This window comes from Symsagittifera roscoffensis, chromosome 5 (genome assembly GCF_963678635.1).
Source record: "Symsagittifera roscoffensis chromosome 5, txSymRosc1.1, whole genome shotgun sequence".
In the NCBI taxonomy this organism is placed as follows: Eukaryota; Metazoa; Xenacoelomorpha; order Acoela; family Convolutidae; genus Symsagittifera; species Symsagittifera roscoffensis.
This window is the reverse complement of record NC_087066.1, coordinates 65,061,727-65,077,868: the sequence shown is the minus strand read 5'-3', so window position 1 is coordinate 65,077,868 and position 16,142 is coordinate 65,061,727. Positions and strand designations below refer to the sequence as shown.

The following is a 16,142-nucleotide window of genomic DNA, read 5'->3' as shown; positions in this document are numbered from 1 at the left end:
GAAAAAAAAAACTTTTCAACTTCTTTAAACTGTTTGTTTTTCAGGAACAACAGAATTTGTTAAAGTGTAGTTAAAACTCACTCTACAGCGTATTGTTCGTTCAGCAGACTCGTATTGCGCACCACCTTCTCAAGCGTCTCCCTCAGTTGGGCAAAAGAAGGTCGCTGAGTATGCTCCTGACTCAAACAGTGGCGGATGACGTCATAGAGGAACTGGGGACAGGATGAAGTTTCGCCGCTGGAGGGCGAAGTGCCATTACTCATGCTTAGCGAGGAGTTCGAACTAGCTGCACATTTATTAGCAGGCTAAAATGAAAATTTTTTAGAAGCCTGAATATAATATATTGGAGGGCTAACTTAGGAAAGCATAATACTTTTCTGTAGCTTGTCACTAGTTAATTTTGAATCAGTTAGTTTTTTTTGCATCACACAAAAGGCTTACTAATTAACTTCCGTCAAAAAGCTTTGATTACCTCCTCGGCCAACTTGTGAGCATTCGGTCCATTGGTACTGTCTGTTTGCGGAAACTGCTGATTTTGGGCTTTGCTATTAGCATTCATGGCATCCCAGCTAGCCGATTGCGAGTTAAGCACTTCGTACATGAGAACTCCGAAGCTATACACGTCACTATGCGGAGAATAAAGGCCATGGGAAATCACCTAAAAATTATCCGAATTAATTTCATCATGATTCGCAAACCTTTTTGACTTGTTCATTTTGCTCAAAATTTATGATTTTGAAGCATGACCGAACTGATTTAAAAAAAACTATTTTCAGTATGAAGCTACAAAATGGAAAAATGAAAAGAAAGCTTCTGCGTGGAAACAAAAATCATATACAAAATATTTCATTTCTCAAACTAAGGTCTTTCATGACCGCTTTTGACCGTGATTTCACATGATATAAATAAGTGACGGTGAAAAAATTATGCAATGAATAAATGCATGGCCATTTATGTATGTCCGTTTGAATGTGTACCTCGGGTGCCATCCATGTCATGAGAAGAGAGAAGAGATGTGGTTTGGCGCCAGCGGCCTCTTCGTGGTCCAGAAGGGCTCGCATCTCGAAGCCGGAGATCTTGGGGACTCCAGTTCCAGTCAGAAGTACGTTGGAACATGTCAGCACCTGAACAAAACAAGAAGTTAATAAATTAGTTGTCGATATTTTTCATGTTTCCCGCGTGCCTGTATCTAATCAGTTTTTACAGGTAAATTTGATGTAAACATTTTTAACCTAAATTTTTTTGGATAATTCTCTCACTTATTTTGAGCCCTATGGGTTCATTATGAAATTGGTTCAAATATTTTATCGAAGTCATTGACATTAATTTAAATTCAGTCGATATGTGCAAATGCAGGAAAAAATGCGTCAGAATAGTGAATATATTTATTTTTTTTCGCAAAGGCTGTCCCAGTTTTAAAACTTCTGAACAAATAAGTAAACGTTTGATGTCAATTTTTCAATGCAAGTTATTTCATCAAAAAATGACACCGATTCATAAATTGAACATTCGGTCCCAATATAATTTTTTGCTTCTATTTTAAGTCATTCTGTGACCCAATTAATTTTTTTCATCTCATAATTTTAGAATTTTCTGTCCCGACTCTCAACTGGGGCATAACTTTACATCAGTCGGACCCTATTTCTAATCAGACGATTGATGGAAAGAAGCCCCACGCGGTTAGATTGTGGGGCACAAAATAAGCGGATTTGATTAGAATCTAAGGCGATGCAATTAGCTCTCCCTCCCTGCGCTACCCAAAGCAGGGAGACATTATAATAGCTCACTGTACTGGGGGATAAAAGAGTAGGGTATCATGTCAAAATATGTCATAATAGCCCACTTCGATAATCATAATCTACAGAACAAGAAGTGTTCTCTTTTCTTGGGTCATACTACATAGACAGCAGTTGGAAAGATTAAACCTCTAAATGAACAAAACGAAAGAAATTCGCGCTTGATCAAATTCTGAACAAATTTGATCAAATTCTGAATAAAATAAAAATTCTTGATTTCTAATACTAACGAAATACAAAACCTTGCTTTTTAAAACATCGAGGACCAAAAATATTAGCAAAAAAATGAGATATCAAAAATCAAACATGGAAAATGTATGTTACGGATTCCAAATCACTTGGAAACAAATTATCTTCAAGTGAGTTTATATAGTATTTATCAACTGCAGATGCGCACCGATGCTTATGAGGCGTGGCAGTCCCCTCATTTTATAGGTATGAAGGATTAGCTTGAGCTGCTAGAAGAAGTTAAATACTCCAAAAGTGCCATAAAAACAGCAAAGAAGAGTCCTCCTTTCCGATGGGCGTTAACTTCAGAATTCTCTGCCGTAGGCATTTGCTATTACAATAAATCCTATCTTTCAGGGTAATTTTCAATACTTTCAAAGGTTTGATTCGAATTTTTTTTTTCGAAATATTTCCTGCTAGAGAAAATGACATCAAAATTATCGAGAACTTGAGGGAAAATTTTGATTAGAATATCCGACACTCGATTCATTACTTGAAATGTCACTTTCCTTGAATTCAGTAAAAAGAGACATTTTTCGAAAGTTTTGATATGTTATTTTTTCTTTCCGATCCCCGTCGGTTCTAATTTGATGTTTTTTTTTCTTTCCGATCCCCGTCTGTTTTGTCTCATTAAGATTTGGATTTTGCGGTTTTTCTTTAATTATACTGACCTTGTGAACATATCCGAGTTCTGCAAGGTATTGCATTCCACATGCTATGCCCCTCAGAATGTGCACTAGTTGCATGAGGGAAAACTGCATCGGGTTCTCACGGAGCACCGCGTCCAGAGGTCCTTGGGAGACAGACTCCACGCAAACTACCGCCTCTGAGGGTCGCAACATCGTCCCGTGGAGCATCTGGACGTTCGGGTGGTAGAACTGAACTAGTGTCGACATCTCGACGAAGAAAAGCCGAAGAGCGTCCGGGTCATTATCCGAGACGGATTTCACGATCACTCCGCACGACTGGTTGTCCAGAGTAGAGAGAGTCGCTTTTTGCATGAGGCAACTTGTGTTTAAATTGGAGAAACAACCACCTGAACAAAACAGTGAATCACGTGATCATATTGATTTTTTTCAGGTCAAAACACAAAATTTACGGGCCATCTTTTTGATATGCAATTGGTTAAGCTTCGTTTCGAGCTCTATCCAACTTCAATTTAATCAGTACTCTTGAAAAAAATGTATGCATCATTTTCGTTTGCTTACCAAATACCGGTAGATGCATAATTCCAATGATTTATAGAAATCTCATTTTATAACTCTAAACCAAGGTTTAGCTTATGCTTATACTTCTTGCATCGTTTTATTATCTATCAATTCGTTAAAAAACGTTATTTGTTCTTAAAAAGTAGTCATAATTTTCATTTACACACGAATACTCGAAAATGTGAATCAACAAAAAATAACATAAATTTTGAGAAGCTATTTAAAAAAAACTGATAGATATTCAAGCAACTCTTGTTTCCCATCATTAAAATAGTCAGCATAATGAAACAGAAAAGGAGACATGTGTAATTGGCTGTAGCGACTATAGTTAAGTAGATTTAGCAAAATGGAAAAAATCATTGAAATAGTTCCCGCTTTTTCATCAGATGAAAAAAGACAATCATTGATTTTGATAAAAGAGCTAAAACAAATCAATCATATCTTATTCCTATGAAAGCAATAAAAAAGCGCCGCAACGTTGCATGTAAGAAAAATGTGTAACGAAGTACATAAAATCGCAGAGGGAGTTAACATTCATCTACAAATTTATCACCTTTTTTCGTATTCCCTGCATCAGATCGAAGTGCAACATAAATGAGATCGCTGCTGACATCAGCGGTTCATAAAACTCGAAAGGGTCGTCCAATTACTATTCATGTTTTATGATGAAATCTTCCGCAAAACAATTCATACAAAATCTGTTCATTCTCAAATCAAGCTGCAACGGCTTTTAAAATGATGAACCCGTGATAAAAAAAAACCGATTAAAACATCATAAATGCTTTTTTGACCTCGAACAAACTGAGTTCATTACTAAGCATCACATCACTTGATTCTAGCAACAATGAGATTTAATAGACGTCAATGAAATTGAAGATAAAAATCATTATTTTGCAATTCCTAGAAGCAGTGTTTTAATCCTGAAGGTTCATAGCTGAGAATTTTTTACACGACCAATGCGGACAAAAACAAACAATTTAGGCATCTAGTTTCAATTACTAAGAAAACATCTGAAATGGAGTGTGATTTAGTGGAAAATAAATTACGACCAAAAGCATACACATTTTTATTGCGAAATAAGAAGGACGGGGTGGGGGCAATATCTCAATACAGCAGTATAGGTCTAACGTAAATCTAAAAACGTGTACCCAGCCTTTAAATTTAATTAAATTAAATCAATCTAAATTTTTATGCTTGTGATTCTTTTCAAACGCATTTGAGCGGAACCGAAAAAAATAGTGATAAAATTATCTGATGATACAGACAATCACTAAATATTATACCGACATTGAGCGGGCTATTACTTCGAGTAGAGCCCCAGGCCTGTTTCTAGACTGGTAATTCGATTAAGATATGCACGTAACACAATCCAGCGGGCACATGTTAAATATGCCCCACTGCAAACTCAATTAAAACTGCCCCTGATTTGAAAAGACAGCATAGTCCCCGTTAACTCTCAAAGGACATCAGAGGGACGTTTCTATTAGTATTCTGACTTGTAATTCACTGGTGCTGATTGCTGCTTATTATTCTTGTTTATTTTTTTTATTTCTATGATTTTCGATCATTTTTAAAAAATTTTCGTGGTTAGGGAGCCTGAGCAAATCAATATTAAAGAAATCCATAACATGAATGTCGCTTAGAAAAACTGCTTTCAATCATATTTTGAATTGCCTTTAAAATATTTCTAATGAAAGTTTTCAAACAATTTTTTCAATTTTTTTCTTTATATTTTGCTATCTTCGGCTTCCAGACCAGTCGGCTAATCGAACAAAATGTTTTATAAAATTACCTGGGCTGTTTAGATCGGAAGGGTCTTTGTGGAACTGCAGTTGCTCCATAAAGATCTCGCGGGAGAATTCGAGCAAAATTTTTTCCGGCTCATCACACGCGGAGGGTTCTATGAAGCCCTGTCCTGCGAAGGGCATTCTCGCTCCAACTACAAACAATAACGAAGTGACATCACACACTTAGCAAAAAAGAGACAAAGACGCAGAAAAAACATCACACTAAGCAAATAGTAGAAAAGACCTAAAAAATAAATTGCTGTTGTTTCAAATAGATCAAAATGCAATATTGATCTGAATGAGATTGGAACATAAAAAGAACCTTTTGTAAATGTGACCTTTGAGAAATATACAAAAAGTCTTTCTTTTCAAAAAAAAATGAAAAATCAACGTTTTGTTAGTATATTGGTAACAACGAAATACCAGCAGTCTTTTCTTATTGGAAAAATTATCGTTAAAATGTTTGAAATGAATCGGTTCGATTTCGGGTAACTTTAGCCCTAGTCATGCTAAGAATAATTAGACCGAAACGTCAGACGTGCTAAGACGAAATGGAATGACAGCTAATTTAGATCAGGCGAACACATAGGCTCCAGGCAATTTTATTTCGATACCGATCATCACTGCTCATCTGAACAACTGCCCAAAGGGGTTTGAAAAACTAGCCATTCGACCCCAACTAGCCTTGCTCTTTTCGCAGCCCATTGCTCTAACATGACGTGTGAGCAACTTAAGCGGAAGCATTTAGAGTCCAAATGATATTTTGAATGCAAATTATCTCTTTTATTGCTCGTAATCTGCAACTGTACACAAATGAGTTATTATAGAAAAAATTTTAGCGACCAGAAATGGGGTTTAGAATCTCAGCAGTTATCAAAAAATAAATTTGCAAAGTGCAAAATATTTTCTTTCTTTGTACATAAAAATTTGAGGCTACGAAACATATTTAATTTTAAAATTTGAACGAATTGTTGTTTCGACCAAGTTTTTTTAGAGCTTTTTAGACCATTTTGCATAAAAAAAACGATTTCACGCTCTGCATAAAAACGATTTCACGCTCTGCATAAAAACAATTTCGCGCTGTTTAAACTTGTCTACACTTTTAATTGATTCCGGAGTTAATTATATAAATGGCAAGACAAAAGCTCTAGGCAAGTACGCACTTTCAGTCGTGGCATGGGGGTGAGACATAGTGGCATTGACGTGGTACTGCATAGCACTATTGGCCAACTTCCAGTCACGAGTAGGGGGGAACCTCTGGGATCCGTTGAACTGGATGTGGTGTGGGTTGAAGTGACTTCTTTTGTAGCACCACACTGACACCAGAAGAACCATGAGGACTAGTAGAATTACTGCCATGATGATAGAGGCCGCCAGTACTATCCCTCGCGGTTCCAACAACTCAACAGTATCTAAGCACCATTCAATCATACATTACTGTATTAAGATGCACTATGGCAAATGTTTGATCATAGTTTGTCTGGGTAATTTTATGTTTTCCGGGCAATTAGGTTCAGTCAGTTATTCAGTAACCATGGCTACGTATTCGCTGATTTCCTCTATAAGTCGGGAAACAGCTTTAAAATGCCAGAAAGTTAAGAAAGCAGCTTCAGCATCGGGCCAGTACAATTATAAATATAAATGATGGCTTCAGTAAGTGAACTAAAACCAATAGCCTATAAGATTTCCCTAACTTAATTCTTCATTTGTATCTCAATGATGAATTTCCGTGGTACCCATGGAAAGGTATAACAATTTCTGATAAGCTCAAATGCTGAATTTAAATCAAAATGATAATTTGCTCACCTTCGATGTGAAGAGGAAGTTTGGCACTGCAGATTCTGTCGTCCTCAAGACAGACTTTCAGGAAGTAGGAGCCAGGTTGACCTACTAAAGCAGACATTTAGTGGTGATAAGTCCAAAACAGTAGCAGAGTAACAACATCGGCAACACAAAGATACAATCATTTTGACAGAAGACTGCACGTTTTCGGGCGAAGCTCTGAACTTTCCGATTAACCTTTACTGTGAAAACTTTTCAATGGATTTTTTAAAGCTGATGAATGTTAATATTAAGCGTGATGGCTCTGGGTAACATAAACCCAGCTAATTTAGTCCATATTTTCTTCGAAAATCGAAACAGCAGACTGCTCGCACCAAGCAACGTCCTGAATGTTCCGACTGTGTCGCGTAACGTGCCTGCAGTAGCTTTTGTTAAAAAAACACTCAAGTAAAACAAGCGTAACCGGTAAGTGTGTAAGTAGCACAGAATGTTCCGACCATAGTCTTAAAAAAGTAGGGTCGTTTTTTTTTATGCGTGGTGTGATAAAAGCATCTGAACGAAAATCTGGACATAGGACATAGGAACATTCGACAGTCATAGTACAATAGGCCAATTGGACAATAGTTTTTTTTAGCCAATTAAGAATCTTTTGGTGACCAGAGGGTCAAGTCTCTGAGGCGCCCCCCCCCCCCCCCCCGTAAATCCGCCCCTGCTTGTGGGAGTAGAGTATTGTTCTTACATGAGAGTTGATATTGTGTATCTCTGCATGTGTATATGAGCTGTAGTCTGTCTTCTCTGTACACGTGGATATTGAATGAGTGGGTGGGGGAAGATCCCAACTGACGGGGAGCAGGAGAGGGGTCTAGTCTCCAAGTTAATAGCAGTTTGTCACTCCCTTCCACCGTCTCAGCTTCCAAGTTGTTGATCGCCGCTGAAAAAAAAATGAACCAAAACTGAGCATATGTTTTGAGAAGAACGTTTTTTTTCGCAGCCACTTCACAATTGAGGTTGCCAAGAATAAGGAACAAATTATTTTCTTGATACTTAATAAAATCAACCTGATGGAAAAAAATCCTATCTAGCCATTTCAAAATGAACTCTCAACTAAACGACATACGTTTCTGAGAGTAGTAGTTCCTGTTTACTCGACTTTTAGCTTTTCTGAATTACAGGCCAACTGAAGATGTTTGCCCTCAAATACCCAATTGGTCTTTAGTCTCCGCCATTTACTTTCAATTTTTAAATGTCGCTCTTTTCATCTTCGCTAACTACGCTTTAAAAACATTCACTCGTTTCTCAAAAAGAATGATAACCATCAAAATCTGCAGCTACGATGATTGGTCTCAAAGTAACAATAACTCAAGCTGAAGTGGACAATGATTAAAGGTGACTAATCACTATTTTCATTTTTTCGAGTACTGCCCGACAAAAAGACATAAAAGATCGGCGCTTACTCGATGACAAATTAGCTTGTCTAATGAGATACATTACAATACGCAACACTTCGCCACCCAAGGCTAAATTTTGACGGCACTGTAACTGAAGCTTACCTACATCATAAAAACGCCAAATGATTGCGAACAAACAGCTTGCTTGAAGCTAAAACGGATCTACTTAAACAAACCCCCCGCCCCTATGGTATTTACTAAAGAATCTCAACCCCTGAAAATAAAATCATTAAATTAGCACTAGAGCGTTCGTGCGTAAATTCTTATTTTGCTGTTTTCTGCTTGGTTGACGCTGGGTTTATCTACTTAACCATCTTTCCCTTCTTGAAAAAGGATATTGTAAAGAAGTTCACTAAAACTTAACAAATCTGCTTGCATCAGGGCAAAGCCCTGAATGTTCAGACAGTCTTTTAAGGTCTTTTGAGCAGTAATAACATGAAAAATTAAATGTAATACACAGAGGCGAATCTGAGCTAGGATTTAACAGCAAGACTTTCAAGAACTATCAAGGAATACTTCGAAAGTTGTAATCCTAAAAAGAACAACTCGAAAAACCAAAAAAAAAAGATGAAAACCAATTTTTTTTAAGGTCAAATTTATTAAAAATTTTTGAAGAGTTTTACATGCAAATATTAACATTGAGGGACGAAGTCTTAACAATTTCAAAATAATATCAAAAATAGTAAACAAAATATTCAGTAAATAAGCCGACAGAATTGAAGCCGACAGCCAAATAGCTGAAAATCGACCCAAATTGTTCGGCAAAATTTTATTGGAAACAATACATGTACTACCCAACTAGTATCCAAGAAACCCAGAAAGATACTGAAATTAAAGTGGTATAAACAATTCGTGAGCTAAACCGAGAGGATAATCGAGAGCCAAAAAGTCATTAGCAAAATTAATATCGATGTTTTGTAACTATACTTACAACCAATCTATCAAAATGAATGAAGCTAGGTTTGAAAAAAAAACGAGCCATGACAATATTAAGCAAAAAGAGCATGAGAATTAAACTAACCAAGCGGTAACAAAACAGAAAAAACGTCAGTAGAAGCCCTTCATGGCAAAAAAAAATCAAAAAAAAAAATTCCTAACAAAAAAATTTTGAGTTCGCCTTCCCCTTAGAAAAAACTTTCTTAGTCATCAAACGATGCAATAGGGGGCAACTAAGTAATCATAAAATAGGTAGAAAACGATTAAGTCGAAAAAAGAAGACAAAAATATGAAAAAAAAACGAAATTTTAACAAATCGAGCTGGTAAAATTACAACTAATAGAAAAAGCAAATTTAAACTCTCCAGGATTTTTATTATGCTAAGACACTTGAAGCAACTGCAGTGAAAATTGCTTGCATCAAAAATAAACGATTCTTACATCTGGCATCTGAGCCGACAAAACATGAGCAGACAAATAATAGTCCGAAATTTTTTGAACCGGAAATTTTACCGCTTAAAAAAATAGGTCCTTGTCAGATTCGAACCTAGGACCTTTGCCTTCTCAGGCGTCTTCGTTACCTCCAGACTAAGTGTACAGGAGACTGTAAGAAAATTGAATTCATTGTGAACCAAGGTACCACCAGGAGTCGATGAGTCCTGCAGACAAAGTTGTTTATGGACATAAAAAAAGTCTAGTACCCGATTGCAATACCCTGGCTTATCGCAAAGGTAAAAATGAAACATTTTTTTTTCAAGTTTGAGATTATTTGAGAAAATTATCTCCCCTCACGCCATATAAAGTACTAAGTGATAGATTTTGCTCCTAGTATCAAACTAATTATGGCCAATAGCCTGCTTCAAGCAATTGGAACGATTTCTAGGATGGATTAAATATCTGTTTTTGCGCTAATAGCGCGAAATATATCGCGCTTGAATTGTCCCGAATTAGTCAAAATGCCAATATTTAAACGACGATAATTTTACTACAAAAATATCACAGGTCAAATATTTTTTCAAATTCAAGCTCAAGACAACAATACTTTTTGAAAGATATAAAAAAATTCTGTCAAAAATGGGTAGTTAAAAAGTCGAAATTTGTCTGAAGAAAAAAACCTCCTCGAGCACAAATATTCTGTTTCTTTCGTTACGACAGTTGGAGCAAAAAAAAAACTTAAAAAGTCATACCGAAAAAACAATTAGACTAAAAAAGCAAAACTTAAAAAATCATACCGAAAAAACTGAGCTAGTTTAGATAAAACAATTCAGTCGGCTGTTATATTCACAAAAAAGGTTCGAGTCTTTTCTGTGAAGCGGCCCAAAATTAAAATTCTATTGCATACGCTTGTTTTTATAGAAAATCTACTCTGATATTGGCAGGAATTATTTCCAACCCAGCAGATTTGAGCATAATTGTTCCGACTTTCGATACGAAAGTAACGGAATATTTGTGCTCGGGGTGGGTTTTTTTTTCTTCAGACAAATTTCGACTTTTTAACTAGCAATTTTTGATGGAATTTTTGTATATCATTCAAAAGGTATTGTTGTCCTGAGCTAAAATTTGAAAAGATATTTCACCTGTGATCATTTTTCGTAAAGTTATGAGGGTTTAGAGATAGCCATTTTGACCAATTTGGGACAATTAACGCGCGATATAATTCGCGCTATTAACGCGTAAGCGGAGATTTAATCCTTCTTATAAATCGTTCCAAATTGGTTGAACGAAGCTGATTTACCATAATTGATTTGTTAAAAGGAACGAAATCTATCTTTTTGTACTTTAAATGGCGTGTGGGGGGATGATTTTCATTAAAAAAATTTTCATTTTATTTTATTTCATTTAATTTTTTTAATGTTATTACTGCTGCTCCATAAACCTTAAAAGGCAATCGGAACATTCAGGGTTTCGCCCTGATACGAGCAGTCTTGTTATCATTATGATCCAATTTTGAGAACACCTAAAAAATCAGTTTTGGACCGTATAACAGAAAACACCCACAGGTTTTTTCCCACTTCATCGTCGAAACAAACTCATGTTTCAAATTTGTATCGAAAAAAAACATGCGCTGTAATATTTGATGTTTTTATACTTTACAACATAGACAATTTGACTTGATTGTTTTGTTGGTTTCAATTTACAACTCAAGAGAAGGTTGATGGAACTTGTGTTTTAAGCCGTTTTACACACACACACAAAGCAAATACTTATCTAATAATTCAATTAATTTTGATGTTTTTCTTTGATTTTGACCGTTCAAAGCAGAGAAATGAATAAATTTGGCATTTTATGAGCTCACGTGTTAATTTTTCTCGACACCCAATTAATGGACTTGCTTTAATCTCACTCGAAAGTTAATCGTCTAAGCATTATGATTCGAATAAATCTCTTTGAGAAGGCTTTCAAATGTCACTTTTCATAGACTTGTGACAATAAAACTAAGTAATCGCTACAATGATGAGCTCTCTACCACTACAGATTTAATCGTCCTTACGCAAATACATAGCTTTTTTCTTTAGCTATTCCAAAACAAAAAAATTATCAACAAAATGCTCGTATCTTCAGATCTTGAAAAACCCTGTGTAATCTACTAGAAACGAGACTTTGCTTCAGTTTAATATTACAAAAAAAGGATAAAGATGCAAAACACTTAAAACTAAAGAAACTATTGAGTCTTTTAAAATATCAGTAACTTGTGTTAAAAACTCCCGATACTTGACTTCCTAGATTTCATTTGAAACCTTTTCTAAAGCCAAAGCAGATCACCAAGTCAAAAAATTGAGAACAATCAAAACAAAACAACAATGTCTGTTTAATGAGCATCTAAATTGACCATCTGCTGATGGTGACTTAAGTCAAACACGCTGCGCTGTCTACGTTCACTTTGATTATAATTGTTATATTTAAAATCTAATCTGATGAGTAAATTGCTATTATTCAAGTTTGATAACTTGATTATTATCTCGAGGCGAGCTGCGATCTCTGCCTGGAAGGAGGCGAGCACAGCTGTCAGTTTTGACAGCTCAGTCATAACAGATTGAAGACTTGATGAACGTTACACAAACAATGTCTTCACTGAAATATGATGCCAAGTATGATACAAGTCTAAAGTCTTCACTAAGTTGAACTAGCTCTAACTTTCAGATAACAAGCCTTTTTTATCAGCAAGGGACAAAACTAACGCCTCAGTTTACAAAGTTAGCACTTTATTTAAGATGATCAGAAATTTCCATAGATGGTTTCATGTTATGCTGACCTCAACAGTCTGATTCCAAAATTGATCAAAAAGAGTCCCTTTAAAAACATTAAAGCATAACCTGGAGATTTCATCTAAAGATGATTTTAGTCTTTCACTACTTAGGAAACAACATCAAACTAGGCACACGAGACAAATGTCACTTTTGTGATGTGCGAATTTTCACGACAGCAAACCTAATTGCTTAACATCCAAAATGGGTCATAGTGTTTCTTCATCCTCAAATATGAAGATGTCTCTTCAATTTGTAATTTGGTCAGCGAAACAAAAACTTTTCTATCTACGAAAAACGGTTTCATTTTCTTTGTTCTTTGTTATTTCTGTGCTTTTTTTATCATTTCAGAGTACGTAATAACTATAAATTTGAAAAGAGGTCACATCATTTCATTCTATTTTCATCAGAATACAAGCCCCCCTATTTTTCCTAAATTCTCAAGCACTAAAGAACTGTTTAAAAAATTTGAATTCTTTTAAGTTCATATGCGGAAAAAAGGAACCAAAGAATTTCACATATCCAAATGAAAAAATGAAAAAATTTAGCTAAATCATGAATTCGTTGTTGTTCAAAAATGGTTACTCTGCGTTCATCACAATCGATTTATCATTCTCGTTCGGCTGTGGTGACCGGATGTTTGTTCTAGGAAATTGCGGGGCAGAAAAGAAGTGAAAATTGCGACACTATTTTCAGCAGTTCCCACCTTTATTTGCAATTACATTACACTCAATTACTGGAAAACACATTTTGTCCAAACATCACTGAAAAAAAATTGGGTTCAAACTTTTTGGAGCATTGAACAAATTGATTCAAAATTATCATTTTAATCATTGCTCAAATTTAAAATAACATTTTTTTTCCAACTTCTTGCAGCAACATTTCAATTTAGTCTCGCATTCAGTTAATGGTTCTTGGAGGTCAGTTATCGACTGCTCATTAGAAAAAAAGCATTGCAAAGTGAGCATTGAAAGTATGACTAACTGATTCAGAGGCACAACCGAGTTCTTAGTTTGAAACAATGATCTCAATTTGAGTGGGGCACTAGGAGAAAGAAAAAGGGACATTTTCGGAGTCGGGCCGCTGCAAACAGTTGGTCATGTACAGAGAAATAAGCCAGGCCGCTCTATTGGGAACAAAATTGGGCCTGCACCCAAAACAAACTAATAGCAGTCGAGTGTTTTCTCATGTTCTAAAACAAAGGTTTCCCCGAAATGTTTTTCACGCAAAATTTATATATTTAATGGAGCGATTAGCAGCTAACCTAAAGGCTTCAATAAAGTGGTTGAGAGTGACATAACAAACTTATGATAGACGCCAAGGAAAAAAATAAGGAAAATTACAAAAAAGACTAAAGGTTATAAAAACCAAAAGTTTAACTTGATTTTCTTCGAAGGCATGCATTGGCGGATCTCCAAAAAATGAAAATTTTGTCGGCCTTTTTTAAGGTTGACCAAATTTATTTTCCGAGGTCTTTAAAAACTATACAGACCGTATTTAGTCCAATTTTTTGTTCCGCATGCAAAATTTTGAGAAAATAAAAACAGGTCAAAAATGCCGTTTAAGGGAGGTTTTGAACAGAAAAACTGTGTCTTTTTCGGCGCCCGCTCCCCTCTTAAATTGCAATATCTTGACGCTAACGCGGCGCTTTTGGAAAAAAAATCAGGGATTGTCGGCCAAAAACGAATGATTTAAAATGGTATCATAGGGAGATTTTTTGGTTGATCCTTTGATTGAGGTACTAGTTGGTATTTTAAAGAACCTAATGCGATGAAAAACTCATTTCTAATTGCATAGTTAAGAAGACCTGTTTTTGATAAGTTTTGTCAAATATGGCAAAAATTCAGAAATGGAGCTAAAAAGTGGTGTACTAATTGATTTCAAGTTGGCCATAAAAACAGGCTGTCCTTGAATTGTTTCAAATAACGAAAAATAGCAATTTCGCACCAAATTACAAAAGAATACTGTATTATCAACCCTTCATTTTCTGCGGAAAAACTTTGTATTCTGCTAGAAGAAACAGAAAAACCTGAATATATTTTTAATTATATATTATATATATATTTACGTGTTTTCCGAAAGCCAGATTCTGGTGTCTAGAAAAAGTTCAAGCTGAATTATTCTTTTTTGAAATATATGCCAACTCCTCACATTGTTGAACATTGAAATCATTTTTTGCATTAAACTAGAACACCAGAAAATAATGGTTGTGACTGCTAAATATTAGCTGGCGGTGACCTTTTAAAAAGTGGGTATCTTGGACCTACGAAGGGTCTTCTATTCTCCCATTAACTTCACATTACCCTAAGCAAACTCTTCTTAGAGACTAACAGTTTGCGCGGCCCAATTTTGCATTAGCGTTGACTAATGTAGGTCTGAGATTTAAAGACCTCGGTGTCTCGTTAACCCACTTTTGGGTGCTCCGAGAAATTGCCCAACCTTTATAGTCACTACGAGTTAAGTCTACAATTCAAGTTATTTTATTCTAGCTGACAAAAAATGGACTCAGTTAAACTAAGAAAACACTTAATAGAAAATAATAAATCCAACAGCTAAATCTAACGTTCAAAGCAATTTTCACAATACTAATAGTGCCATAGTTGAAATTTCATGTCACAATAAAAGGAAGGTTTAATGGCACCATCTCATTGTCAACGCCAACTGATAATCTTTGCCTGAAGATACATTCATTCTAGGCTTCGCCTAAGCAAATTTGGAACAATTTTGAGTCACTCAAACAAGAAAACGAACTTGAGATCGACAAAAAACTTGATATGTTTTTTTAGTGATTCGCATTGAGAAAAACAGCCATTTATGTCATTAATTGATAGATATGCAAAGATACCTGGTTGTTGTGCATATAGCACAGAATGTTCCGACCACGCTTATTTTTGCAATAAAAATTTAAACTGAGAAAAAAATTTAATAGAAAAACTTACTTTTTGGACCAAGTGAACAATCGCTCCCCTAAATCTATTCAGGGAAGAGATTGTTCACTTGGTTGAAATTACCATTTTTCAGCCAATAAGATTTGAGCATAGTACATAAAAGTCTTGGGGCTTGATTTTGTCATTATATTTTAGGGGGGGAGATTGTTTACTTGGTCTATTAATGGGGAAATTGTAAACATGAGCTTTTTCTTCCAGCCTTTCGGTTGCTCTTCTTTTCAGCTAGAGATATCGTGAGAGGGGACTGAATTATTTTTTAATCAGTAAGACTAGCAGAAATAATTCAAAAATCGGGGAACAAATAGATTAGAAATGCAGTCTAAAATTTATCCAGTCTGAAAATTAGTGTGAAAAACGGAAAAATCAGACCCATTTTTATCTGAACTGAGACAACATTATGGATTTTTTTGGAATCTGAATCACGGCTCAACGGGCTTTAATATGATACCACACTTGACACTCAGTAAGCTTTCCTTGAGGTACATGAAATTGGGCGAAAAAACACGAGCTAATCAATAGTTCCCTCCTGTCACTTAAGTAACGTGGTCGGAACAATAAGCCAGAATACATCATTAATTCGAACAACATATGAAAAGCTTGAGACGAAGACTGTTTATCCTCAAGAGGAAAGGCGGGGACGAGCATAAAGTGGGGAGATCGTTTAATACCTCATTAAAACCCCCCCAGATTAAGACCTTAATACCTTGCTTGATCTTCAACTGCTGCCACGCCTTAGTTTATAACCAGTACTGATTATAAATTCCA

At 35.6% G+C, this 16,142-nt stretch overlaps 3 protein-coding genes across 4 annotated transcripts in view; 1 reads left to right on the top strand and 2 right to left on the bottom strand.

Annotated features, from left to right (window-relative positions):
* Positions 1-16,142, top strand: part of LOC134846914 (dihydropteridine reductase-like) — a 168,092-nt gene that overhangs the window by 67,593 nt on the left and 84,357 nt on the right. The window lies entirely within an intron of this gene.
* LOC134846912 (prelamin-A/C-like) overlaps positions 1-16,142 on the bottom strand; it is a 401,765-nt gene that overhangs the window by 324,403 nt on the left and 61,220 nt on the right. The window lies entirely within an intron of this gene.
* Positions 1-16,142, bottom strand: part of LOC134846339 (ephrin type-B receptor 2-like) — a 36,530-nt gene that overhangs the window by 3,859 nt on the left and 16,529 nt on the right. Inside the window, exons 9-16 of one of the 2 annotated variants that reach the window (XM_063863646.1) lie at positions 7,541-7,732; positions 6,826-6,909; positions 6,183-6,431; positions 5,025-5,171; positions 2,696-3,060; positions 978-1,124; positions 473-658; positions 82-305 (exon numbers count right to left, since the gene is read on the bottom strand). In XM_063863646.1, the coding sequence (XP_063719716.1) occupies positions 82-305; positions 473-658; positions 978-1,124; positions 2,696-3,060; positions 5,025-5,171; positions 6,183-6,431; positions 6,826-6,909; positions 7,541-7,732 (1,594 nt within the window). The remainder of the gene's footprint in view (positions 1-81; positions 306-472; positions 659-977; positions 1,125-2,695; positions 3,061-5,024; positions 5,172-6,182; positions 6,432-6,825; positions 6,910-7,540; positions 7,733-16,142) is intronic. The other variant, XM_063863647.1, reaches the window with a different exon arrangement.